This window comes from Triturus cristatus, chromosome 4_1 (genome assembly GCF_964204655.1).
Source record: "Triturus cristatus chromosome 4_1, aTriCri1.1, whole genome shotgun sequence".
Lineage (NCBI taxonomy): Eukaryota > Metazoa > Chordata > Amphibia > Caudata > Salamandridae > Triturus > Triturus cristatus.
Genome location: NC_140585.1, coordinates 308,833,712 through 308,860,164, shown reverse-complemented (window position 1 = coordinate 308,860,164; position 26,453 = coordinate 308,833,712). Strand labels below are relative to the sequence as shown.

Sequence of the window (26,453 nt, the reverse complement as noted above, 5' to 3'; positions counted from 1 at the left end):
CAGAAATGGGTTAGTTTTAAGAAACTTTAATGATTTCACAATTGTTTTTGATTTGCCAATGCGACCTCAGCATGATCGTGCCATGCTGAATTTGCAGTTATATTAATTATTATGCATGATTTGTGTTTAAAACCCCCTTGTTTTTAGGGTTCGGGACGACTTGCCATTTTTCTCCAGAGACTTTTCTTTCCTTCCTCTCTTAGGGTGCTGTCGGTACTCTTAAGTTTGATGCTTAGAATGTTCCTAGATTTAGTTGTTTAAATAGGGATTTTGCAATGGTTTGTGATGCTGTATTTCTGTATTTGAGCATTCATTAAATATTTATGTATTGCTTTGTATCATTTTTATTAACACTTTTGTAATAAATCAATTTTTCCCTATTCTGATCTAGAAATCCGTAATTAAATGGTTCTTCGTTTTATTCAGATTTTTACTCAATTAGTGTTTATTGATGAGCAGAGTACCGCTTGATCAATGAGAGGAGGCCAGATCCGACTGTCCAAGGGTTCAGACGATTACTGGGGTTCGGCTCCCACCATGGGTGGTGGATATGGTGCGCATCAAGCTCATGCTGGTTGTGAGACGTTCTCTCAATTCACCAGGCCTCTTGAAGTCACAAAGTTGTTTAAAAATGCAGTGAAGGTCTCTGATTAAAAATTTGGAATCTTGGTTGTGTATCAATGTGTAAAGAGGAGGAAGTGGGTCAAAAGGACTCTCATACTTAGGATCTGGGGATGGAAAGTGGACAGTGTGTTGGGTATGGAATTGGTGGTCTCTGTGGTATGAGAATTTAATGTAAACCAAAGTATTGACAAGATTTTGTACATTCATTGTTGAGTTATGAGTGTCTGTATATGGACTGCAATAAGTTGTATTATTTCCTGCGAATTGTTTCATTTGAATCACAGTTCTGCTTTTACATTCAGTGTACATCTTCTGTCGTGAAGTGAAGATGTGTGGTGTATTGACTATGTAGTTATACACTTCTTTGTACAAGAAGTTACTGACCTTGTTAGACTACAAGCCAGATAGCGCACTAGTCTGCCGTCTCCCTCACACAGGGCCCAGGCAGGAACGCAGGATTAAAAGTGTTCCATAGCTCCACACATCACGTGGCCATGCAGGCCAATCCACCTTGAACAGTGGAGACCTCTAGAACGCATGCTCCAAAGCGTTCCAAATCTCATTCAGCTCATGTGGTCCCACAGGCCTTGAAACATGTGTCTCTTATGCGTTCCAGCCTCCCATCAACTGAAACAGCACGTAAGGCCGCGGCTTGTACACGTCACTCACCAACTCTTGATACAGCCAAACTCGCCCACCTAAAAACAACCTTCAGCATGTCTGGATGAAGCAATCTCCTCTCCAAAAGGTGTGGTCCATGAAGCACTTCAAATCCCTGGGCAAAGCGAAACGTCTTCGTTACCAGAGAGTTCTCCTACTGAAACTGCCAAATGGTGACAGAATACCCTGCACCGGTGTTGAGTTGTGTTGCTCTTCACCAAGATACCCTCCTCGACGCCAAATGTGAAGCTCTGACAAAGAACTCTCAAGACATTCTACAGGCGAACACGTGTTGTATTCTACACCCCAGCCACCAGCCAAACGTTTCACTCTGTAGCAGTTTGGAATCTTCACAGTCAAAAGTCTAACAAGGTTCTCAACTGACGAGAACTATGACGTCAGTGACATCTTCTCCAAAGAATGCATACCCACATGTTCAATGCACTACAAGGAGGGAACTTCATGTGGACTCCACGGGCATCTTTCTGACTCGCACATTGGCTGCAGGCATCCACGAAGCCAGTACACTAGGTTTTGTGTTCATAATGAATATATATATATATATATATATATATATATATATATATATATATATATATATATATATATACATATATATATATATATATATATATATATATATATTTTATATTTTCAAATAACATACAGAAATACAAGCACATCATTAATATCTCGGTATCATTTACAAAGCGAAAGGTACATTACAGCAATTTAGGACATGCACCTTTTCACAATCGTAGTGCCGCATCCCAGATGGCAAGTTAGCAATTGCACATTTTTAGGTATCTAATATCTAGTGCCTTTTAGCTGATTTCTATATTGCCGGGACCCAAGTGGCATCCTAGTTTTGGATTGGGTTTCCAATATATGTGTATCCCTCTTGAATTCCTAATGGGGGTTCTCACTCCTGCTCGGTAGGAGGGGGGGTCATTCTGTTCATCCAATACCCCTGAGTTTTTTTATCAGATATGTATGCAGTGGGTCCCAGATGTCCTTCGGCCTAGAGGATGCAGGGAGTAGTTCTCCGTATATTAGTGTCTGCTCCCGCCAGAGAAGGAGGTCCTGGACCCATTCTTTGAATTTAGCTGCCCACCCTCTGCCCCATCTGCATGCCACCCTTCGCTTGGCCAGCAACAGCCCCAGCGCCACATCCCACTCATATGCTGAAGGTATGTCTTCCGTGTATCCCAGAAGTGCAACTACAGGCGATTCTGTTAGTGGCGCTAGGGTCATCTGTTCTAGGGCTTCAAGGACCTGTCCCCAATAGAGTCTAACTGCCAGCCGCTTCTTGCCCGCATCTATCACAGGCATCATTGTCTCTTAGTTTGAATTTGAACAGTTTGGCAGGGGTATAGTATAATCTATGGAGATATTTAAAATGTATGATTCTTCGCCGTCTACTTGCCGATACGTTTCAAGTTTGCTGGCAGCAGCATCTCCATTTTTCTTCATCAAGGGGTTCACCCAACTCCTTCTCACATTGCACCCTAGCTGTCACCTCAGTCATCTGTGTTGCAGTCTGCGTGTTATGGTATATGAGAGACACAACATGTGTAGGATTTGTACTTTGCAGTAAGAGGTGTAGTGGGCCAGTGTAGGTGGTTCGTTGGGGAATTCTGGAGTGGCCGCCCTCACACTCTGCCTTAGTCTGACAAACATAAAGAGATCCATTACCCCAGGATCGATATCTGTAAAAAAACTGCTCTTTAATGTGGAATATCTCGTTAACATACAGATCTCCCCATTTCGTAATGCCAGTTTTGTCTAAAAGTTGGCAGCACCTCAATTCCTGGGTTACTCCTAGATCAGGGTGCCGCGCCACTGGGAGCTAGGGCGAGTATAGCATTGCAATGCCTAGTCTTTTCCTGATTTTTTGCCATGCTGTTCCAGTACATGCCACGGTGGTGGAACCTGCATCTCTCGCACTAGCCTGTGTGGCTATGAATCCTGGCATTGGCGTTGGCTGCATATAGAATTGCTCCACCACCAAATGTGGCATAGATGGGGGGGCGTAAACCAATAAGTTGCGTAATGCGCCTGGGCACTAAGGTAATATAGTTCAAAATCAGGGGCCTCAACACCCCCCTGCGCAAAAGGCAAAGTCAGGATTTCCCATTTCAGTGTAGGTTGTTCCCACCTCCCCCCCCCCCCCCCAACACCCCCGCCAGGCGAGCTGTATCATTTGAGATTTCAGGGTCTTAAAAAAAGACATGTCCTGGAGTGTGAGGGATATTGTCAAACAGATACAATAGCTTAGGTAGGATGACCATTTTCTACAGGGTATCCTCCCTGCAATTGACAAGGGTAGGACGATCCATCTCGCTACTGACTCTGTTATGTGCGCTAGTGTTTTACCATAGTTTGCTCGGAGCAGCTCTGCTCTGTCTCTGGTAACTATTATCCCCAGATATTTCACTTTATCGGGGCACCACGCTATGGGGTAGTCAATTGGATAGGGGCAGACAGTGGCAGTAAGTGGGAACATCTGGGACTTCTACCAGTTGATTTTGACTACCGACAACTCTTAAAAGACAATAAACTCCCTCAATATTGGGTTGAGGCTAATCTGAGGTTCCTGCACATATACTGTGATATCATCTGCATACAATGAAATCAGCACGTGCCGAGTGGGGTACTCGAGGGCCCAACCCCGATGGTGTTGCCAAAGCTTAGCCGCCAGCGACTCAATGGCCAAAGCAAATAGCAACGGCGATGGTGGGCACCCCTTTCGCGTGCCTCTCGTGATGCTGAAAAGAGGCGAGCTAGCACCGTCGTATCCAAGACAGAAAGCTGTGCGGCATTCCCATCCTCTGAAGTATTCCAAATAGATAATCCCATTCTACCGAATTGAATGCCTTAGTGGCATCCAAGGACGCTGCAACTGCTGTAAGATTAGTGTCGATATCCTGCATCACTGCAAACAGGGTTCGGAGATCATGGGAGGAGGCCCGTCCCGGCACAAGGCCCGCTTGGTCTGGTAGCACTAATGCTGCCATGAGGAGACTCAGTCGGTTGGCAAGTACTTTAGCTAATATTTCCGCGTCACCATTTATCATAGAAAGCGGTCTGGAGGAATCACACCTATCGGCCGGCTTCCCAGGCTTGAGTATGGAAATAATGGATGCCTCTCTCATTGTAGGCGGTAGAGAACCGTCCTCCATGGCCTCTTCTGATAATGAAAAACATCTGTGTGTTGGGCACGAGAGAATGTGCTTTGAGGTTCCTCTGGGTACAATTGTGAACTTATAAGGTAGTTATTGGCAAAGGAAAGTGTTGGCAAAGGTGACAGAGGTGTGCGAGAGAGAAAATCAACCCAGCAGATGTCTTACCATGAAGCTTTTTATAATTGTAAACAACCCAGTCGTTTTCAAAGCTAGTTGCATTAATTATTTACACCATGCAGGGAAATGGGCGCCCCCAAGGGTCCGTTTGTGCTTATCTGCTATAAACACCAACTAAGCTACTTTTCACAGACCGTCACCAGGTTCTTCCAAACTTTTCAGGAAATATGCTAAACATTTTAAAAATAAACCCTAGACAGATGCCTCCAGTACCACAGGTCCGGCCTGCACTCGCTTTACGCAGTACATGCGTGTGCGAAGCACATATGGTGCAAAAAACCCGCAGAGACACATCTGGTGCACAGAAAGAAACACATGGAATGAAACACATGGAATGACGTCAAAACTCCTCGTCTTGCTTCAGCAACAGGTAACGCTCTCCGTAGCTGTACCGAGAAACACACCAACGCCGGGTGCTTAAATCTGTGAACATCCAGCTAGTAACTCCCTATTTAATATCCATGAAAACGGGTAATGCTTACCTCCATTTGGGTTTTGGAGAAATATTGCAGCAACCTGCTGATTTAAAATTATTAATAGAAGGGACTTGAGCTTTTATGGTAAAATGTTAATTTTGAAAGTCAAATTAATAAAAGCCAAACTGCAGAAAGAATTATGTCAATCCAAATATTTTCCACAAAACTCACTGGACCCTGTTATGAATACTGGATTAATTCTGCAAAAGCAAAAAAAAGAAAAAATAATACTGCAAAAGTTCTTATAATGACTAAAATGTTAGGAGTTGTAATTAAGTTTAAGAAAAAACAAAAAGATCAGAAAACATTGTTTGGGGAAAAAAAAGAACACTGGCCCATGGTAGTATATTGTCTACGTCTACCATGACCTATGTAAGAAGAAAGATAATGGAAGTAGGATGGACAGAGGAAAGACGAAAAAGGAGGGGTGCAGGTAATGACAAAATCGAACGAAGGACAACAGAGGGAAGGGGGAAAAAGATTTGACGAGAATAAGAAATGGAAAAATGTAGTGCAACCCCATTGGAGAAGGACAGAGGACTGACAAGCAAAAATAGGACTCCCCTCTCGAAACAAGCATTGGCAAATCCAACAGGTCTCACTTTTCATAAACATGCAATGACACAGCCAATAGGTCTGACATTTTGTTACAGGAAGTGTTTAATAATAGTCGGCTGACTTTGCGCGTGTTTCTGCAGGTAACAGTTGGACAACTGCATGTGCTGCTCGTAGCTGCCAAAGAAAGAGAATCCCTTAATGAAGCGATTGAGCTCGGGGCGTAGCCAAGATGACGCAGAGTACAGTTCCACTTGCTTAAGGCTCCTGCCTGGCCCGTAATAATCCTGAGCATATCTTTCCAGCTGAAGGCCAAAACCAATGAGTGACAAGTGTTGCCAGCTGTCCAGCTTCAGAGGTGATGGCGCTGCTGTCAGTGGGTGGGACATGGCTCATGGTTGGACAGCTGAAGGGATGCCGGCGATGCTGTAGAAGGAAGTCAAATGCAAAAGAAACAAATGATGGACGAAATGCTGAACAATGCAAACATTCACACCCAGTCACAAAGATCTGGGTTTAATCCATCGTTCTTTTGCTCACCACGCCACCCCAGTTTGGACCCATCCATATGCAAATCAGTCTTGACCCTGTTCCTCATGGAACTGCCAAGCCAGGTCCTCCCTGGACCGAAAATAAGCATCCCAGGACCGGTTTCGGGGCATCACCCCATATCAGCCAGGCTAGCTTGAAACCAGTGGCATGGAGAGCACGGGACCCACGGCTGGGCAAACACGTCCCACTCTTACTCCAGAAAACCACCCGGATTTCTCAACATGGGCAATCGCAGATGGTCGCTACCGCTCGCGTTGAGAAACCTTCCGTTCATGTTGAGGAAGCTGCCGCTTGAATAGAACATCTACCTTAACGCAGCGCCTCTTGTGCTGTGCGTTGTGCCATTTGCGATGATTTTTAGCGCAGAATCAACACCCAGCTTTAAAAATCAGGGAGAAGGGCGTGACGTGATGCACTCTGCCGCTTTCGGAAATCCATGTATTGTGGCAGAGTTTTTGGTCACTTCGCAGAGCTCCGCGAACTCTGCCCAGGCCTGCCGGTGACATGCTGGGCGGTTTGGCTGGCTTTGTGGAAGGCCACAACCTAGAGGTGAGACCTGGGGAGAAAATATCTGGTGACGGCCAGCAGACATGGCAGTTGCACACCGAGTCGGAGGCAAGATTTGGTGGCAGCATAGACCCGATGATTGTCTGTAAGACACGGCTGGCCTGCAGGGGGCGCTGGATATAAGAATTGAGCTGGATTGGACACGTGGCCCTGCTCTGGAGATATTCTGTGGAAGTTGAGAGGGCTCTCCCCCCCATCCCGTCTACTGGCCGCTGGAATCCCGGGTTAAGGCTCCGATAGACCGCAGATGCAATGGGGGCCCACAGGGAAGAGCATAGAAGTTGAGGCCACGGCCCGGTGACTAGGTGAGACGGAGGGCTGCAGGGACCAGCAGGTGGCACTGTAGCAGCGATGGCTGGTGGGGGTGGCCTCCACCTATAATTTGTGGGCACTCTGGGGCGTACACACACATGAGCGGGCCCCTAGATGGTGACATGTCTGGTGAGGGCTTGACCCGCGATACAAGGAAGGCCTGCGCTGTGGTGGTCTGAGGGAAGAGGGACCTTAGTTTGACGGTGAACCCTGCCTAGGCCCCCTCTCGTGGACAGTGTCTCATGGTGTGGGATAAGCTAAGACACCCTCGTACTCTACCCAGTAGGTGCCGTAGGATCGTAACTTCCTGGAACAGAGCCTGTGTGTGCTACGTATGGGGTGGTGTGTGCCTTCTCCAGCCCCTACCCTCCCCTGGATGATGGGCGGTGACACCAGGGATTGTCATTCCGAGGCCATTGTGCAGCCTTAAGTACCCAAACTACCACCCACAAAGACTATCATGGACATGCTGACGGCTTCTCCAGCGCCGGTGGACCGTCTCCAGAAGCAGAGGCTACAATGGAGAAACATACAGACATGTTCGATAAAATCCTACAGGCCATTCACGGCTCATAAACTGCAATGGAGGCCCAGTTAGGTGCGATCCAAGTAGAAACAGGGCTGCAACGGGCCAAGCACGCCAAGCTGACGAACAGGTTGGACTGCGCAGAATCCTCTCTGACATCAATGCGTCCCACCATGGCAACTATACAGGAACATCTCAAAACTCTACGGATGGAAGTGCAGGAGCTAAAGGCACAGAGGGGCATTATCAGTGCAACAATGTTTGCTTTCTAGGCTTCCCCGAGAAGTCAGAGGGCCCCAGCATGGAACTGTTCTTGGAGGTCTTGTTGTTTTTCTCGGTCATGGCTAACCGAATCTCAAAGTTCTTCTCTACTGAAAGGGCTCATAGAATCCCTGGCTGGCCACTCCCTCTCCTGCCCCTCTCTTGCCCCTCTCCACCCCTGCGCATGGTAAAAGCGTCGTTGTTAAACCTTAGAGACTGTTGCAACTGTTCTGGGCCACGGAGCCCTAGAAATGCAACAAAACCTCATCACAGCTTATCCAGCAGCGGCAACTCCACCATTATGACAGAGGAGCGTCGATCCCTGCCAGCAGAGGCAAACGAAAAATAAAATTATAATAACTGTTTTATTATCATTTTATTTTTTGTCAGGAGCCAAGTCTTGGGGGCAGAGCCATACGGAAAATGGTGGAGGAGTGGTGGGCACTGCTGTCAGTGCGCATGTTGGTTATGCTAGCCATCTTAGGATGGCCAAACCGACATACGCACTGACATCTCTCCAACTCAGCAGGCTACAAGTCCCCGATGGAGCAAATAAACAGCCTGCTCCACTCAATCCGGATGCTGCTCTCATGGATATTAACAGCATGAAAGCAGCATCTGAATTGGCCGTAGGGGAGTCTGGGAGCCTCAGCCTGTGCACAGCAGAAGAGTGGCGAGCTGCAGGTAAGTTCTTTTTTTGTCATTTGTTTTTTTGATTTATTTTTGGCGCTGCCCCACTACTTTTCCCTGACACCAGCCACTACTGTTATCCAGACTACACGGCTGAGGTCCAGAGGAAACGCAATATCTTTGGGGCGGTCAAGGCACAGCTCCATACATTGGGGCTGCCATATGCGCTGCTCTTCCTAGCGAGGCTCTGGGTGGTGGACTTGGAGGTCTCCCATTTTTTTCACACGATGAAGGATGCCTGGAAGTGGGTGGGGTCCAAAGGGTTAGAGGATCTGCCTGGCACAGAGGGAGGTGACCTAGGGAGCTGGAGCAAAAATAGGCCTCCTCGCCACTGCCCACACCGACCATGTGCACGCCCATCAGCAGAACTGGCAGCCAAAGGACAAGCGCAGGTAATGGAGGAGAACTCCCTACCTGGCTCCAACATGTATGAGGTCCTGGCACCCTAGACAGACCAGGAATCGGTGGTGGGGCTACCGGTGTGGAGGCCCCGGAGGAGGAAACCCCCAGCCTCCCCAGAAGGATTGCGGAAGGTGCAGATGACAGAACAGTAGTTTTTCCTTACGGTGTTGAGTCTCGGTGGGCTCATTGCCCTGGCCTGGAGAAAGGTTCCAAGAAGGGTCCCGGACAGCGCTCAGTGATCAGCACGCCAGGGTGCACCTGCTTGACTACAGGGCCAGAGGTACCTAACTGGTGACATATCTGCTCCCAAGTAGACCTACTGTAAGGACACTGTTTCGTATTGTGTGGGGGATTATGGCACAATGCACGTTTGCGTTCAAGTCAAGGGTGTGGGAGTTCGATGTGGGGAGGGGGCAACACTGGGAGGTTTGCGAGGGACGGAGTTAAGGTCCCACAACTGTACACATGGGAGACACACCTAATGACCTCTGCACATTGCAATGGCTGTAACGTCTAACTTATTGACTGGAATATCAGTGGAATGGCAACGCCGGTGCAACATCATAGGGTATACACATTTCTCAGATGGCGACACATAGCATGCATATAAGAGTCCCACCTCACAGAGGAAGAGCTGGCGGAGGTAACCAAGAGTTGGAGTGGCAAGGTTTACGGGTCGGTATATTCCGAATAGGCACGGGGGTTCTAATTTCAATAGCTCCGGAATTGTCCATCGTGAATAACCACAGAAATGAGGTATGTGCTGATAGAAGTTGTGCTGGATGGCATGCCCCTGTCAATAGTGGTGGTTTATGCCCTAAGTATGGTTCAGGGGAAGTTCTTTGATGCACTGTCCCTAACGCTGCTCCAGGACCCCCAGGCTCCAGGGATCTGGGGGGATTCTATTTGCATTCATAGTATGGAGGCGGTTCAGTCACTGCCTCCCGTCCCGGAGACACAGGGCCTAAGGGTGATAAGGCGCTTTCAGCTGGGTCACCCGGAGGACTCCAAATTGTCATACTGTGCTCCGGGCACCAGGTTCATACTTGGCTAGACTATATTTTTGGGATCACCGAGTTCTGGCCCAAGTTGGTCATTTCGGAATACCTAGGGCGTACGCTATCTGATCCACTGTGGTTACGTTCTGGTGGTGATGGGGGGGATACGTACCCGGATACCAACGTGAAGATTGCGACCAGTGGATCTCCTGTATACAGCTTTTCGTGAGACCATCGGTTCAAACATGCAACATTATTTTGAGGACAATGAGGGATCAGTGGAGAGAAAAGGACACAGTGTGCGACACTTTGAAGGTGGTCATGAAGGGTCATTACATTACGATCACATGGGGAGCCAGTCCATCTCTATTCCATGACCTGTTGACACTGGAGGAGCAGCTGCGGGTGGCTGAAAGGCAAGTGGTTTGGAAGGTGGAGGCTACGAAGGCTGTATGCAGAGATATTGCACTGGCTTAACAAAATGGACTACACAGCACACCTCAACCAGCAACACACCGATGGCGACAAACCAGGACATGTCTTGGCCTGGTTGTTAAAATCTGAGATCCCCAGGACCACGATTGGAGCAATTCACAATGTTGGAGGTCTCTTAGTGAATACTCAAGCGGATATCAATGCAGTATTCACAGACTACTATGAAGCACTGTATTCACCCCTCAAACCCCCTCACGCCCCGGAGCTAGACCAAGACTGGGCCCGGTCATATGTGAGATCGGCCGCCCTCCCCCAGCTCATTTTCATTACAGGAGCTTGTGGAGCCCCTACAGCTGTCGAAGCTGACGGCAGCTATCCGTCCTGTGGACTTCAACAAGGTGAAGAGCACTGATCGGTTCACTGTGGAATACTATGCCACGTATAGTGCGACTTTTGCTCCCAAGTTGCTTGAGCTGGACAGTGAGATGCACCAAGAGGGAATCCTGCTGGCTTCCCTCCGTGAGGCTCTCCTCGTTGTATTTCCAAAAACTGGTAGGGACCCCCTTAGAGGTGAGCTCCTACCGCCCATTGTCAATGCTTAATATTTGACTACAAAATCTTAAGTGAGGTCCTAGCCAACAGGTTATTGCCTGTGCTGCCAACGTTGGTACACTCTGATGATCAAAATGGCTTTATTCCACACAGAGCAACCTTTTACAATGCTTGCAGACTAAGCCACATAGTGGGAGTCCTGTAGGTGGCCACTGACTTGCTGGTGCAGTGTCCTCTGACACTTAGAAGGCGTTTGGTACTCTGGGGTGGTCCTACCTGTTGCTTGTGTTGGAGACCCTGTGGATGGGTCCCAAGTTCCTTGGTTGGATCAAATTATTGTACACGGCCCCATATTCTAGAGTAAAAACAGATCACCAAATCTCAGGCAAATTCACAATCGGCCAGTCCAACTGTTAGGGTTGTTCCTCATCCCCCATAATTTTTGCTTGGGCAATGAAGCCCATGGCCTGCCTCTTGAGGGCTCATGGCCTGGACTGGGGTGTGGCTGTGGGGCCGGACTGGCATATAATATCTTTGTCACTACTCAACTTCTGGAGCGCTTTGGGGAAATGACAGACCTGAGGATTAACTGGGGGAAGTCTTTCTTGTACCTTCTGAGGAGACTGGGACAGGCACACAGAGAGGAGCTACAGGCCGAACGTCTGCACTCTTTGATGGTAACTTGGGAAGAGTGTTGATTGTGGTTCGCCAGTCTCTGACCTTTTGGAAACCCGTCCCCCTCTCTCTCATGGGCCCGGTGACCATAGCAAAGATGTTAGTCCTCCCTCGCTTTTTGTATCTCTTCACGGTGCCTCCTCGTTTCTTCTTTATGGATGTTGCGGAGTCTGATGTCAGAGCTGGTTTGGGGTGGGAGTCGACGGAGGGTGTCAATTGCCATGCTCCTGAGGCGGGAGGCCTGGGGGGCCCAGACATCGAGCTTTATAATGTTGCGGCACAGCTCCAGTGGCCAATGTGATGGATGGCCAATAATAGTATGTCAGGGTGTGGTCATCTGGGATGAGCTATGGCCTACCAGGGTACTAGATTGGCTGGACAGGGACGGTTCCCTGAGAGGACTGAGTAGGCTGGTGCGGATGGCTAAGCTCTGTTGGTACAGATACATTCAACCCGACACGGTCAGGTGCCATAAGCACCACAGCTGCTGATTTGGAGTGTGCCGAAGGTGAGGGCTGTGCTGAATATTTACGACCTGACCTCATGGCAGGAGGCTGGGGTCAGCTGGGTTGGGGATCTTTACACTGAAGGGGCTTTATGGCTCTCCCTGGATATGCAGTCCACACACGACTTAGTGGCAGGCCTTTTCCTGGTGCATAATGCATTTGTGACAGCGGTACCGAACACTTGGGGAGGTAGGGCAAGAGGAACTGGTAATACTGATAGATAGTGGCAGTATCTGCTGGACCCGTGTTGGTGCACCGTGACAGCGTATCTGAGCGCTTTTTAAAAATATCTTTCACTGTTGTAAATACATTCTTTTTAAATTGCTCCTACTCACCTTTGACTTTTACTTGTGTGGTGCTTTTACCTGCCCTGGTCTGCCGCGGCAATTAGTGCTGATTGAGTGGAGGGCAGTGTCTTGGACGCACTTCCTGTCCCCGGTGCTAGTCTAGTTGGGAAGACCCTACTTAAAGCGCATGCCCGAGCAGACGCGCGCAGCGGGCTCACCAAAGGCAAGCCCATCTGCACCTGTCAGCGCCCCAGAAGCGGCCAGCACCAGCCACGCTGCCCGTTTCCAGATGGGGACACATGGCGGCCGCAGGGTCTTCAGCCGGGATGAATTGTTAGCCCTAGATTTTTCTAAGGGTAAGTGCGAACGCCATTGGGTGGTGTCAAACCATTTGACCAGGAGGTGTGATGACTGCAATTTTAGTTTTTGCACTAAGTTGGAAGATCCTAATCCTCCGGCTGTTCCCAGCACAACAACCTTGAAAGGGGACTGCATACGAGCGGCGTTAATTAATTCCCGCTCACTAGTCAAGCATGTCCCAGACATATTTGAGCTTCTCTCTGATGAGCAGTTTGATTTATTATTTGTTACTGAGACGTGGCTTAATGAGGTTTCTGCCCCTGCGGTCGAGTTGGCCATCCCTAGGGGATATAAAATACTGAGGGCAGACCGTAAAACGGGTAGGGGGTTTGGAGGTATAGCGGTGGTATTTATCCGCGAGGAAACGCTAGGTATTGGTGATGGGGAGGCACTTGATTTCTCTATTATCATGTCTCCGCATTTTACACTGGGGGGTACACTGGTGTACAGACCCCCTGGCCCCACGGGAGTCTTCTTGAAAGCTCTTGATGAGGTAATTGTCCCTAGGGCTCTACGCTTTTCAAACTTTTTACTTCTGGGTGATTTTGATATCCATCTGGATTGCGCGGAGGCTAGTGACACCAAGGAATTGAATGACTTTCTTAATTTGGGGCAACTTACCCAATGGGTTAGCTCTCCGTCCCACAGTGGGGGGCACATTCTAGACCTGGTCTGTTCCTATTTTCCTTTATCCATCAGGGAACCACTTCAAGTGTCTTGGTCAGATCATTTTCTGATCCAGTTCTCTTGGACCATTGTGACGCCTTTCTTCTCTAAGGGTTCTCCTCATGGCAGACCTTCGCAAAGGATAGATACCTCTGCTTTTTGCAGGGCTCTGTCAGACACACGTCCTACTGCTGTTACTGATCTAGATGGAGCATTAGAGAGCCTCACTAATTGGATTTCCCAGGCTATTGAATCTCTATCCCCGCCCCTTTCCAACAGGCGAGCAAGAAATGCCCCTTCTAAACCCTGGTACTCCAGCAAGCTTAAGGAACTAAAACAGCTATGTAAAAAACTTGGACGTAGCTGGAGACAGGTATATTGCCCCCTGGCAAAAATAGCACTAAGGAAGGCTCAGAGAGACTACTATGCTGCTATCAGGGAGGCTAAAAGCAGTTCTTATGCGGAACGCATTGCTTTGTCTAAAAACAACTCTAACAAAATGTTTGCCATCGTCCAGAGTTTTCTAACGCCTATAGCCGAGCGCACTGTCCTTCCTGCTTCTGTGGAATGGTGTGAAAAGTTATCATGCTTTTTTATCGATAAAACCCAGGCGATCCAGGACAGCTTAGGGACTAGTTCTATTGGGTGGGCAGAGTCTCTTATCTCGAATGTCTCAGTCTCTACCCCGTCAGCTTCCTCGCTGTTGGAGTTTGATCCCATTGCCCCGCTAAACTCATTGACCATTCTTAAACCTTTGAAGTAAGGCTCTCCAACCGATCCGTGCCAGGCTAGGCTGCTAGTGGGGGCTGCGGAGGTAGTTAATCTAGAGGTGAATACCATCATTAATCTGTCCCTCCTGACCGCCACTGTTTCACCGGAATGGAAGCAGGCGAAACTATTACCGTTACTGAAAAAGCCCTCCTTAGATCCTGCTATACTTGCCAGCTACCGACCAATCTCTCTTCTTCCAGCTGTAGCAAAGGTGTGCGAGAAAGCAGTCTTTAGACAGCTAGCCACCTTTGTTGAGTCTTCTGGCACCCTCCATCCTGCTAAATCTGGATTCAGGGCGACCTATAGCACAGAGACTGCTCTCGTTGAAATGTCGGAGGCAATAAGGGACTGCCTGGATGCAGGCGGCAGAGCGGCTCTGATTTTGGAGTTCTCTGCCGCCTTCGATACAGTGCCACACCATCAACTACCTGATCGTCTCTCAAGCATTGGCGTATCTGGACCAGCTTGGGACTGGCTTAAATCCTTCTTAGAGGATCGAACCCAGCAGGTTTCGTTGCCACCATTCTCTTTGGTCCCCAGAAGGGTGGACACAGGAGTCCCCCAAGGCTCTACTCTGAGACCTCTGCTTTTTAATATTTACATTACTACCTTGATCTACCTAGCAGAAGAGCTGGGATCTAAGATCATTGCCTATGCAGATGACACCCAGCTCCTCTTCACCTGGAGGGAAAAAGACTTGTCCCCGACTAAAGCTAAGAACTTTCTTTCTGCCGTTCTCAAATGGCTTGCATTGGCGCAGCTGAAGTGCAACGAGGATAAGTCAGAGGTCCTCTTGTACGGATCCTTTCCCCTGCTTTTCAGAGAGGCTTTGTGGCCCTCAGAGTACCCTCTGCCAAATTCGGTTGGCAATCCTGCCAAGAATTTGGGGGTCTGGTTCGGTGAGGACCTTAGGTTCTCCATACAGATAAAAAATCTTGCTGGGGTGTGCTTTGGCACACTGAGATCGCTCAGAAAGTTTCTTCCTCTGCTACCCAGGCCAGCCAAGGAAATGATGATCCGTGCCCTTATTATGTCACGCATTGACTATGCCAATGCTTTGTACATTGGCTTGCCCGGTTACCAGTTAAAAAAACTGCAAACAATACAGAATGCAGCAGCCAGGGTTCTGCTGGGAATTCCTAGAAGTTCAAGTGTGAAACAACATTTGCGGGATCTTCACTTGCTCCCTGTGGCCCAACGAGTCCAGTTCAAAGCCCTCACGCTGGCTCATAGAGCTCTGCATGGTATAGGGCCGATCTACCTCAGGAGACGCTTTGCCTTCTATGTCCCTCGCAGATGTCTGCGCTCTGCTGGGCAGTGGCTGGCAGTGGTCCCGCGTTTTTGCCTCACTCGATTGGGGGCAGTTCTTTATCCGTTAAAGCAGCGGAAGCTTGGAATTCCCTTCCTTTGGAACTACGGAACATTCATGACACCAAACTGTTCAAGAAGCAGCTAAAGACCATACTTTTTAATTAAGCTTATTTAATCTCAGATTTTCTGCTTTCACATTGGCCTCCCACGCCGGGACACTCTTGAGTATCCGCGCACGCTACAAATGCATTATAACATAACATAACATGAGGGACTCCGACGCGTCCTTACCCATGGGAGCGGGGAGACAGGCAATCACAATGTTATATGACGCACTGTTGGCTAAGGATAAAAGTTAATCACCGTAAGCTCAAATGGGAGGGTTGCCTAGGAGTGGACCTTTCAACAAAGGGAGATGGCGCTTGAGTGTATAAAGCATGTCTCCCGTAATGCCCGCTTGAAGCACATGATGTTTCCACGTTCGTCCCTGGAGGGCCAGCAGTGCAGGCATCCGGATACAACAATTCTCCATATGGTAGGTGTAGGTGAGAGTGGTGGAGGCTGTGTGGGAAGTGATTGATGTCCGGTTGGCCACTGACCCCTTGTTGTGCCTTCTTGGAGTCACAAGGAGAACCAAACGCACAAGACACGACATGAAGTATGTAGACCTAGACATGATATACTCTTTTAACGCCAGATAGCGATGGCCTGCAAGGCAGTCGAGCCGCCCCTGGGGTTGATATGGATAAGAACAGTACAGAAGTGGGCGGTGGCGGAAGCTGATGCTATGTCCCAAGATCTACAGAGGTAGGGAGGGGGGTGCTGCAGCTGCCACTCTGTGGGACACATATGTGGCTAAACTGAGGAACAAATTGGGTGATCCTGACAACCCGGGCCCTCCGTAGGTCGGAAATAGGCACCCAGCTTCGATTGACCCATTTGTGTGCCCTGCCTCCCCTGCCCCCTCTTAGGTACTCATACTGCTGAATGAAGATCCTCTTCACATAGGGGAGTCACTCCCTCGGTCAGAGTTACAGCCATGTTAATGTTGAGTTGTGTTTGATAAGCCAAGATGCACTCACCGATTCCCATTGTGAGCTGGGTCCCAGTTGGGCATTCCCATTGCTGCACTTAGACACCACTGCGTAGATGAAGAGCTGGGCTACTGAATGCATTTTGATCTATGTATTTGTGTCCAAGTGCTGGCCGGGATGTGTCCTCTGCCAGAACAGTAACAGTTATTTGCTTACAGAATGTTCAGTTATGAAAAATACAATAAAGACATATTTCAAAAAATAGAAAGAAGCAATTGAGCTCCAAAAACATGTCTGCTGGGAGAAGGACCCCCTTCATGCATTAGAAGAGTTAACTTGTACCCTGAAAGAAGATTTTTATGAAAAGGAGACAGAAGATGAAGTTTGTATTGTAAGCTTTGAACGTAAAAGTAAGAGAGCAAAATATTGCAACATAGATAATTTGGACAATGGGTCAGTATTTTTGGTTCTGTTGTAAGTAAGGTTATGTGCACGCATATCTTTACTTTGTGAACACAAATGGTGTAAATCCAACAACAATTTATTACAAAAAAGTAAAAGAAATGAACTTGAAACGGTGATTAGTGAATTAGCAGGTTGATTTCTGGTATCAAACAGGAAATACACCTGAACCAAAAAGCCATAAACCAGCAATTAAAATGGCGTCGAGGCAGTAAACGCATCTGAGAATTCACATTGACTCTGATTTCTGCAGTCCAACAGTTAGACAACTTAACCACCATCATGAAAGGTAACACAAATGAGACCTTGCAACCACCCGCATTATGCCATGTCATTGACAGGCAGCCCATCCAAGTCAATGGATAACCCATAAAAGCCAATCGCGAAACTGGCCTGACTCAAACCCACTCTCTTTGTACTACTTGTACGAAGACTCGATGGTGTAGATTAATTTACAAATTCAATACTGCGTAATGTTTCCGGGCACATAATAAGGTGATCTGTTCAGTTTCAGCTGTGCACTCGCCCTGCACATATGAGCACTGCAATCTTTAGGCGGCTTCCATCTCTGTTGACCAACCCTGAGGAACGAAGAACAAGTGATCCCAGTAGGTCTTAGTAACTCCGAAGAACATATTGCAGAACTTATTGTGGAGGAGAACCAAGATCCTCCTGGTGGAACCTGACCTAAGCCATTGGTCTGTTGAAAGAACAGCTCAAGTAGAGGAATCCCAATGTCAAGCGTGCTGCGGGTGACCATTATCTCTACGAAAACCAAATGCAAATAAAAACATCTACAAATCCGGGATTGATTGCCATTGGACAGGGATACCAGACGTCGACCTGTCTATTCCCGGTGACCTACAAGAAAGAAGGCATTTCACCCTGTCATCTCTTGCTTCCTTATATTTCTGCCTGGGTCCCTCTTCCTTCCTTCAATGATACAATATTAATAACAGTAATGTTTGCTAGCACCTATTTTGCCGTGCTGTAAATAACAGTCGTTAAAATCACACAACTCAACAGTAATGAGTCATCTATCTTAAAAAGATGAAACTTCAAGTGGGTTGGTGAGGGATGGACTCTCAGGTCCTGTGCAGAGGAAGCACCAAGTTACCGGTTCACTGGCTCTTTTTTCCACCCATGCTCTCATAACCGCCTCCTGTCCCTGTTTTCTCAGCTTTGCTCACCTTTTTCTTGTCTTTGGAAATGAGGATGAATCCATTATTGTCGATGAGGTAACAGTTCAGGCCCTGGAGATAGAATATATAAAGAGGACATGTTAGAAGATCTTTTATATAGCTCGACCCCTCCTCAGAAATGAGGTTAGAATTTTAACCCCCCCCCCCAGCCACGTGACATTTTTGCCTCCCACCTGCCTATTGAATGGACTACTGTAGTTTTTTTAGGGGTCAAGGTAGCGTCACTGCTTTTGGTGCCCAAGGCAGTCAGTGAGTGGTACCCTGGCATATGGCCAACACTCACACTCCTCTCTGTGGCGCCAGCCAGCGCAATTCCTGCCTCCGGGACCCTCTGGTCAACTCTTAGAGAACTCCGATACCGGATCCCATTAAACATCCTCCAAAGGCTTCCGACAGGTTTGCTGGAGGGGCCAGCGGCCATTTTTGTTTCTCCCACAAACTGCATTGCATTTTTTTATTAAAGCACACTATATTACATGACAAAGGTGTCCATCTCGAAAACATATATAACAGTGTGCAAGCTGCAACACATGAATACAGTTTAACAGACTTCATCATTGGGTGCGCCAGATCAAAGATGGATAAAAACCATGGACAAAGGATCAATTATTTCAACCAGCGGTCATGTGCTCATGCTAGTTGTATTTTATATAGTGCCTAGACACTTCCCAACCAGCTGAAAAGGTGGAAGAATAAAATGACCAGGTGTAAGTAGCAAAGTGAGGATTAACTCTCCTGGCTGCAGATCGTCTGTTGTGTGTGAGCCCCACCGGATGTAAGTGGGTAATCCCTGCTACAAACAAGGAGTTGTTGAAGGACTTTACCTCTGGTGCATTAACTCCACCAGCCGCTAGTAGCGGGAGGATGCCACGTCATGAAGGGATTTATAGGATGGGGATGACTGATAGTCAATAGTAAGTGAGTGGAGAGCAGTTGCTTAGAAAGGAGTTCCTATCCCGTATTAACTAGTTGCCATCCAGTTATAGTGCCCCCCGCGCACCTGTCTCCTTCCGCTGTACCTGCTCCACCCCTTGGCGGCCCTGATTCATGGCCAGCACTCTCTGTAACACCCCTGCTATGTGGCGGCCACTTTCTGTGTTTTTTTCTAACCTTCCTGCACATGTCCCTCCCCTCTCTGGTGTCTCCCATACCCATGACCTCCCTGAGCAGACTCCTCGTGTTCCTGATCCACATTCTTCCTTTGACATCCACTTCTTGGCTTCTTTTATTACGTCACCAGCCATGGGGCATATTATCAAGGACCGCGTTAAAAATTATCCCCGCTTTAGCGGCAGGAAACTGGACTTGATAATATGCCCTTGAGAATTCCAAAAGAAGCCCATGTTCTGGTGTGAATATGGGCTTCTATGGGAATTCTCCAGGGCATATTATCAAGATCATTATCGCCGCTTTAGCGGCAGTTTTCTGCTGCTAAACCGGCGATAATTTTAACGCCGTCCTTGATAATATGCCCCCCTACGCTTTTCCCTTTTCTTTGTAAACCTGCTTTATGCACAAGGGTTTCGCGACTGATCTTACCTCTTCCTCGCAGCTCAATGGACAAGCTCCATCCACACCGCTGCACTGAAAGAAAGAGAAGTGCAAAGCACTGATGAGGACAGGCCCAATCATAGACCTGTCTTAGTAAAGCAAGCACTGTACATATTTCCATGGATAAGCATTGCGGTTACAGAGGGCCCTCGCTATCTCGTTGTGAGAAAGGATAGAGTCAGCACTGGTTTAAGGGTGTCCACAGGAAAGTTGACACGTATAGGCAACGTCTTTAAGCCTTGGTGCTAAAAGGCCGAGCTATTAGCTTTGCCAATGTTTTTTCCTGTTGCATGCATGTACAGCCATCAATATGAGGAATCTGCAAGGCTGGCAGTTTTGAAATGTGTTTTAAAGAAAACTCATTCCAAGATGGCCCCTAGATGTGCATGCATGCTCATGTAGCATGTGAACGCATGCGTTGTGATGCTGGCCTCCTTTTTTAATTCCTTGATCTAACCTGGCAGATGGTCATGTTAGATCGGGGATTTAAACTATTAAAAAAGTGGAATCAAGTTGCACAAAACACAAAAAAGACAGCGAGCAGCCCAGCAGCATTGTGCAGCGGCTGGTCCCGTATATCTACACACACACACACACACACACAGGACCATCCACTGCAAAGTGCTGCTGGGCTATGTATATGTGTAAATATATTATCTACTGGCGGTCGCCAGTAGATAGTTATAGTTAGGACCGTGTTTCCATAGGAAATCTGAAAATTCTATTTTGAATAACTTTGGTGCCGGTTGACGAATCCTCGCGAATTTTTCAAAATAGGTGGGGCGCTCCGCTCCTACCCTGAAAGTCTCGGGGTGATTAGTCAAGCGGGGGCCGAGAAAAAAGGGGGGTCCCAAAATGCGTTTTCCCTATGCATTTTTCTATAGGGACCTTTAGTCCAAGGTACAGTACGAACGGCTGAACAGAATTATTTGAAATTTGGCAAAGAGAATGTCCTCAGGTCAGGGATGTGCCTTTTGAATATCTGGAGTCAATCTGTTCAGTAGTTCCTGAGAAAATTTCAGTTAAAAGTACATATATATCTATAAGCGCGCACCGTGCGCGTACGGTAAGCATACCGTACGCGCACGCTGCCGTGCGCGACCGTAATTCTGACTGGTGGTTACATGACAGTAAACATTCCAGTCGGTCGAAATCAGGAAGTGTCGGCCGCCATTTTGTCTCTCGCAGTCTGAGGCAGTGAAAAACAAAGGTGGAGAATGTGAAAAGGGGGCCGGGTGGTCAGTTCCTGACCACCTAGCCTTTGTCAGGGGGTCACTGAAGGACCCCAAGTATGAAAAAAACGTATTTTTTTTCAAAAAAGCGCGGGGTGCGCGCACTGTGCGCGCACGGCACGCACAACGCATCGTGGGCGCTCGGTGCGCAAAGCGCACCGAGCGCCCACAGCACGCGCACGGTGCGCGCACGGTGAAGAACCTGAAAAATAAAAATATTAATAAATACATAACTTAGCATTTCAAAAAACGTACAAATTCACTTAAAAAACCATAGGTTTCACACACGTTATAGTTAGGAATTAGCCTTTAAAAAACCTTGCAAATTCACTTAAAAAACCATAGGTTTCACACATGTTATAGTTAGCTGGACATTTCCCTCGTAAAAAACCAATGAAATTCCCCCGTTATAGTTAGTGCAGGCAACTATAACTCACGCGACCGCAATCCTCTGCTGATGACGTCAGATATTACATCACTGATTAAATATGTGTCTTTCTGAAAAATAAATATTTGTAATATATGTATAGCTAAAGATTAATGGAAGAAGACATGGGTAAATAGGTGTCTAAATACAGTGATGTAATATCTGACGTCATCAGCAGAGGATTGCGGTCGCGTGAGTTATAGTTGCCTGCACTAACTATAAAGGGGGAATTTCATTGGTTTTTTACGAGGGAAATGTCCAGCTAACTATAACATGTGTGAAACCTATGGTTTTTTAAGTGAATATATATATATATATATATATACGTATATATATATATGATATATGTATCACCGTAACGTTTTGCACTGTTACTGCAACAAACAGAGCCGACTTCAATTGCGGGTCTTTCAAAAAGTCTTCTTTATTTCACATAAGCCACAGCGCGTTTCAGCCAACACAGCGGCCTTGGTCCCACATATATATATATGTATATATATATATACACACACACACACACACACACACACACAGGACCATCCACTGCAAAGTGCTGGTGGTATATATATATATATATATATTTATTTATTTATTTATTTGAAATAGGGTCTCTACTAGTTGGCAGGGGTATGCCCCTGTTCAAGTAGGGACCCACAATCCTAGTCAAGGTAATTAAGTTGCCCAACAAAGTAACACAGTGAAAACAACCACAAAAGTACTCCACACCACTTTAGAAAAATAGCCAATATGTATTTGAGTAGCACAAGACCAACATGACAAAAATTCAACATACACAAGTCAAGATATACATTTTTCAATATTAAAAGTATTGTAGCGCTTAGAAAACATAATAGCTCCGACTGCGGCTAGTCTCAATGTCCTTGATAAAGTCGAATCCACAAGTTCGGGATAAATGTGATGAACCGCGGGCCGGCTACGGAGTTGCACTGACCCTAGTACAGTACCTTGAAAATGTTGAGAACCGAAGACGGTGCAATCTGCTGGGGAGGTGAGACGTCGTGTAGGCATGTGCAACTTTGGTTCATTACTGCTATGCAGGTCAGTGGTGTGTCGGTGCTCAGAGACGGTGCGTTGAACAATGGAGGTGAGGCATCACTGAAGCAAGTGAGGCGTCGGTTCTCAGAGGCGGTGCACAGTTGTTGAGCCATTGACCCCCGGGGACATTGCAGGATGCAGGGGAGGTGATGCGGGTTTGCAGCGATGCGTTGGCTCCGATGGCAGTGCGTTGTTGATGGAGCTCTAAGGGTCAAGCTGAGAGTCGTTAAACTTCACGGTGTCGATGTATCACCACGGGGCCACAGGTGTTGCTGCGGAGGCAGGCGTCACGGACATCAGTGACGCAGTACTGCGAGACTCCCGCTGTGGTGGTTCTTTGGAGGCGCTGCAGTGGCATCAGGACTTGCATTGTAAGTCATGGTCATTGCGTTGAGCCGGGACCATGGCTCCGGTGCAGCCAGCGGCACAATGTTGAAGAACAGCGCTGGTTCTGAAGTGACACTTGAAGTCAATGTGTTGGTTTCTTCTCTTTTAAGCACAGCAAACTCACTTCCAAGGGCCGAGGAACTGGATTTGGCACCACTTGGCAGAGAAGGGCTCTCAGCAGAAGAGGCAGGTGCTGCAGTTGAAGTCTTTGATGGTCCTGAGTCTTCCAACAGGACGCAAGCTCAACTCAAGCCCTTGGAGAAACTTTAGAAAGCGGGATGCAGAGAACAAAGCAGAGGCAGCTCCTCCATTGGAGCGGAGGAGCGTCGCCCCACTTAAATGCCCCCAGAAGTTAATTCATTACCATTTTTTTGTCAACCTGTCCAAACTCAGGAAGGGGTGGGGCCTGCTGAGTGGCTGCTGTGGTGGGCTGCCAGTGCACTAGTTTATAGTATGCATGTCCCTTTGGCCAGCCTGACGTGCACTATAAACCGCTCAACGCAGTTGTCTTAGACAGCTGAGTTGACAGCCTGCACTAGCCTCTACTATCATCGGGAGCTCCAAGAGACACAGCTCCCTCAAACCCTGGCACTTCTCTCATTCGGGGAGCAGCATCAGGATTGGTTGAGTAGGTTAGGTGGACATGACGTCGGAAAAGAAGAGGACCAGAGCAAGGAGGACATTTCTGCGCAAGCAGGTAAGTGTTTTTTTATTTATTTTTATGTAATAATGTTCTGTATTTATTTTATGGTCCCACTCATTTGCCGACCCCTCAATTGGCATACTTGCCAGCCACCACTGGAGAAAAGTTCAGTGCTCAGACTCCTAGAACAGAAGCAGCAGGCCAACACAGCAAAGCAAGTGGCAAAGTGGAAATCCTTCCTGGCAGTACAACAGCTCTTCTTCCTGGCAGAATGTCCTCAGTCCAGAAGTGTTCCGGGTATATGGTGCCAGAGGTCTAGTATTTATACCCATTTTAGCCTTTGAAGTTGGGGGACTTCAAAGAAACATCTTTGTAGTGCACAAGATCCTGCCATTTCTGGCCCTGGCTCCAGAAACACTACTACTGCTCCATCGAGACCGCCACCTTCCCCGACGACTGGAAACACGCAGAGATCACCCCCCTTGCTGCAGAAACTGTCTGCTGACTCGAAAGACCTCGAGAACTTCAGACCCATCCCCCTGATCTCCTTCCCAGCTAAGGTCATCAAGAAGGTCATCAACATCCAACTCTCCGAGTTCCTTGAAGCCAACCACGTCCTGGACTCCTCTCAATCTGGCTTCTGAAGCAACCACAGCACCGAGACAGCCGTCTTCTCCGCCACGGATGACATCTACTCCCTCCTCGACTGGGGAGAAACAGCAGCCCCCATCCTCCTCGACCTCTTAGCCACCTTCGACACATCTCTCACTCTACCCTAATTACGAGACTCCACGACGCTGGCATCCATGGCAAAGCCTTGGACTGGATACATTCCTTCCTCGCCGGTAGAACACAGCAAGTCAGACTTCCTCGTCCCTCTCGGAACCCACAGAGATCAGTTGCGGAGTACCTTAGGGCTCCATCTTGAGCCCCTCGCTTTTCAACATCTACCTGGCCTGCATCAGCAGGAGCCACAGGCTTAACATTGTCTTGTATGCCGATGACACCCAGCAGATTCTCTCCCTCATCAATAAGCTCACTACCACCAGAAACAACTTTCACAATGGGGTGAAGGCCGTCACTACCTGGGTGAGAGACAGCTGCCTCAAGCTCAACTCGGTCAAGACCGAAGTCCTCATCCTGGGGCCCAACACCTCCACTGGTGGCCCGCCGAGCTAGGACCCCCCCTCAACACCCACAGACCACACATGAAACCTCAGCATCATACTGAGCATCATACTGGGCTCTTCCCTCACCATGAACTACCAGATCAACGCTGTCACCTCATAATACTTCCACACTCTTCGCCTGCTTTGGAAGACCTTCAGATGGATCCCCACTGAGGCCAGGAAGACGGTCACCCACGGACTCATCATCAGCAGACTTGACTACGGCAACGCACTGTACGCAGGCGCCACCCAGAAACGCCTCAGGAAACTTCAGAATCAGAATGTGCAGAATGCCGCAGCCAGACTGGTCCTCAACATCCCCGCCGCAGCCACATCTCCAAACACCTACGAGAACTCCACTGGCTCCCAGTCGACAAAAGAGTCACTTTCAAGCTCCTCACACATGACTACAAAGCCCTCCATGACATCGGACCAGCATACCTGAACCACCGTCTCTCATTCCACATACCCACCAGATACCTCTGCCCCACCCAACTGGCCCTCCCCACCATCTCTTGGAACCGCAAGACCAGGACCGGAATGCCATGCCTCTCCACCTCAGGCTATCCCCCGTCTCTGACACAATTCAGGAAGGATCTCAAGACCTGCTTCTTCGAATTAACCACAGTGCCCAGTTGGACCCGCAACCCTACCTCCAGCCCCCTACTAGCGCCTTGAGACCCTCACGGTTGAGTAGCCGTGCTGAACAAGAACTGATTGACTTGACTGATTGATAGAGGGGTATGCAGCTCTTTGTGTGGGGACAGGCACAACCCTATACAGGTGCAAGTGTCAACCCCTCCCACCACTTTGGCTCAGGAAAAGACACATGAGCCTGGTGATGGGCCATCGGGATATGCACACCACAGCTCCCTTTGCGTGTGACTGTCTAGAGTGAATTCACAAAGCCAAACTGTCACTCTGACCCAGATGTGAATTCTAGGGACAGGCAGAGGCACAAAATGGTTAAAGTAAGAAAATTTAAAAAAAAATGTAAAGGGGCATTTTCAGACCCACAATTTAAAAATCAACTTCACTAAAAGGTGTGTTTTTAAATTGTGAGTTCAGAGTCACCAAACTCCAATTTTCTATCTGCTCCAAATTGGAAGATACACTTATAACATGTGGCAAGACAGCTCCAATGATTTCCTAAGTGAAAGATAGACCTTGCTGATGTGAAAACCAGATTTAGTAGTTTTGTAAGGTCCAGGACATGGAAAACTCAAAAGTACATGTCCTACCTTTAATATACATTGCACCCTGTCCATGAGGCTACCTAGGGCCTTACATATAGAAAAAAATGACGGTTTGTTCCTCGCAAGTAGGGGAACTTGCAAGGTGGACTTGGCAGTTTAAAACTGCACGCACAGGCTCAGCAGTGGGAGGCCTGAGACATATTTGAAGGGCTTCTCATGTGGGTGGTGTTAGACCTGTCAGCCCTTTGGGTGGTCCCTCCTCATCATTATTTATTTTGTCCCACTTTTGCCTCAAACCCTGTTTGAATTTTTCCTTTTTGGGAACCACCAGACTTTTTCGTGTTGCTACAGATTCAGGGAGCCATTTTAGCTACCCCTGAAACTTCTGTCTGAGGGCCTGGAGCACAAAATGGTGGCCACCTGTGACATCACCAGCATCCACTGGAACCTACCAGCACCTTCCAGAACATTCCAGGAGATTCCAGAACTCTGTGACAGTTGGAGACCGTTTAGAATGTTGGGAGGATAAGAGAGGCAGTTGGCAGT

The 26,453-nt window shown here is 47.9% G+C and overlaps 1 protein-coding gene across 6 annotated transcripts in view; it reads right to left on the bottom strand.

Annotated features, from left to right (window-relative positions):
- The window catches only part of CACNA2D4 (calcium voltage-gated channel auxiliary subunit alpha2delta 4), a 1,002,329-nt gene that overhangs the window by 133,751 nt on the left and 842,125 nt on the right, over positions 1 to 26,453 (bottom strand). For all 6 annotated transcript variants that reach the window (XM_085652199.1, XM_085652201.1, XM_085652202.1 and 3 more), the window contains 2 exons: positions 19,786 to 19,830; positions 18,235 to 18,297 (listed from right to left, as the gene is read on the bottom strand). In XM_085652199.1, the coding sequence (XP_085508325.1) occupies positions 18,235 to 18,297; positions 19,786 to 19,830 (108 nt within the window). The remainder of the gene's footprint in view (positions 1 to 18,234; positions 18,298 to 19,785; positions 19,831 to 26,453) is intronic.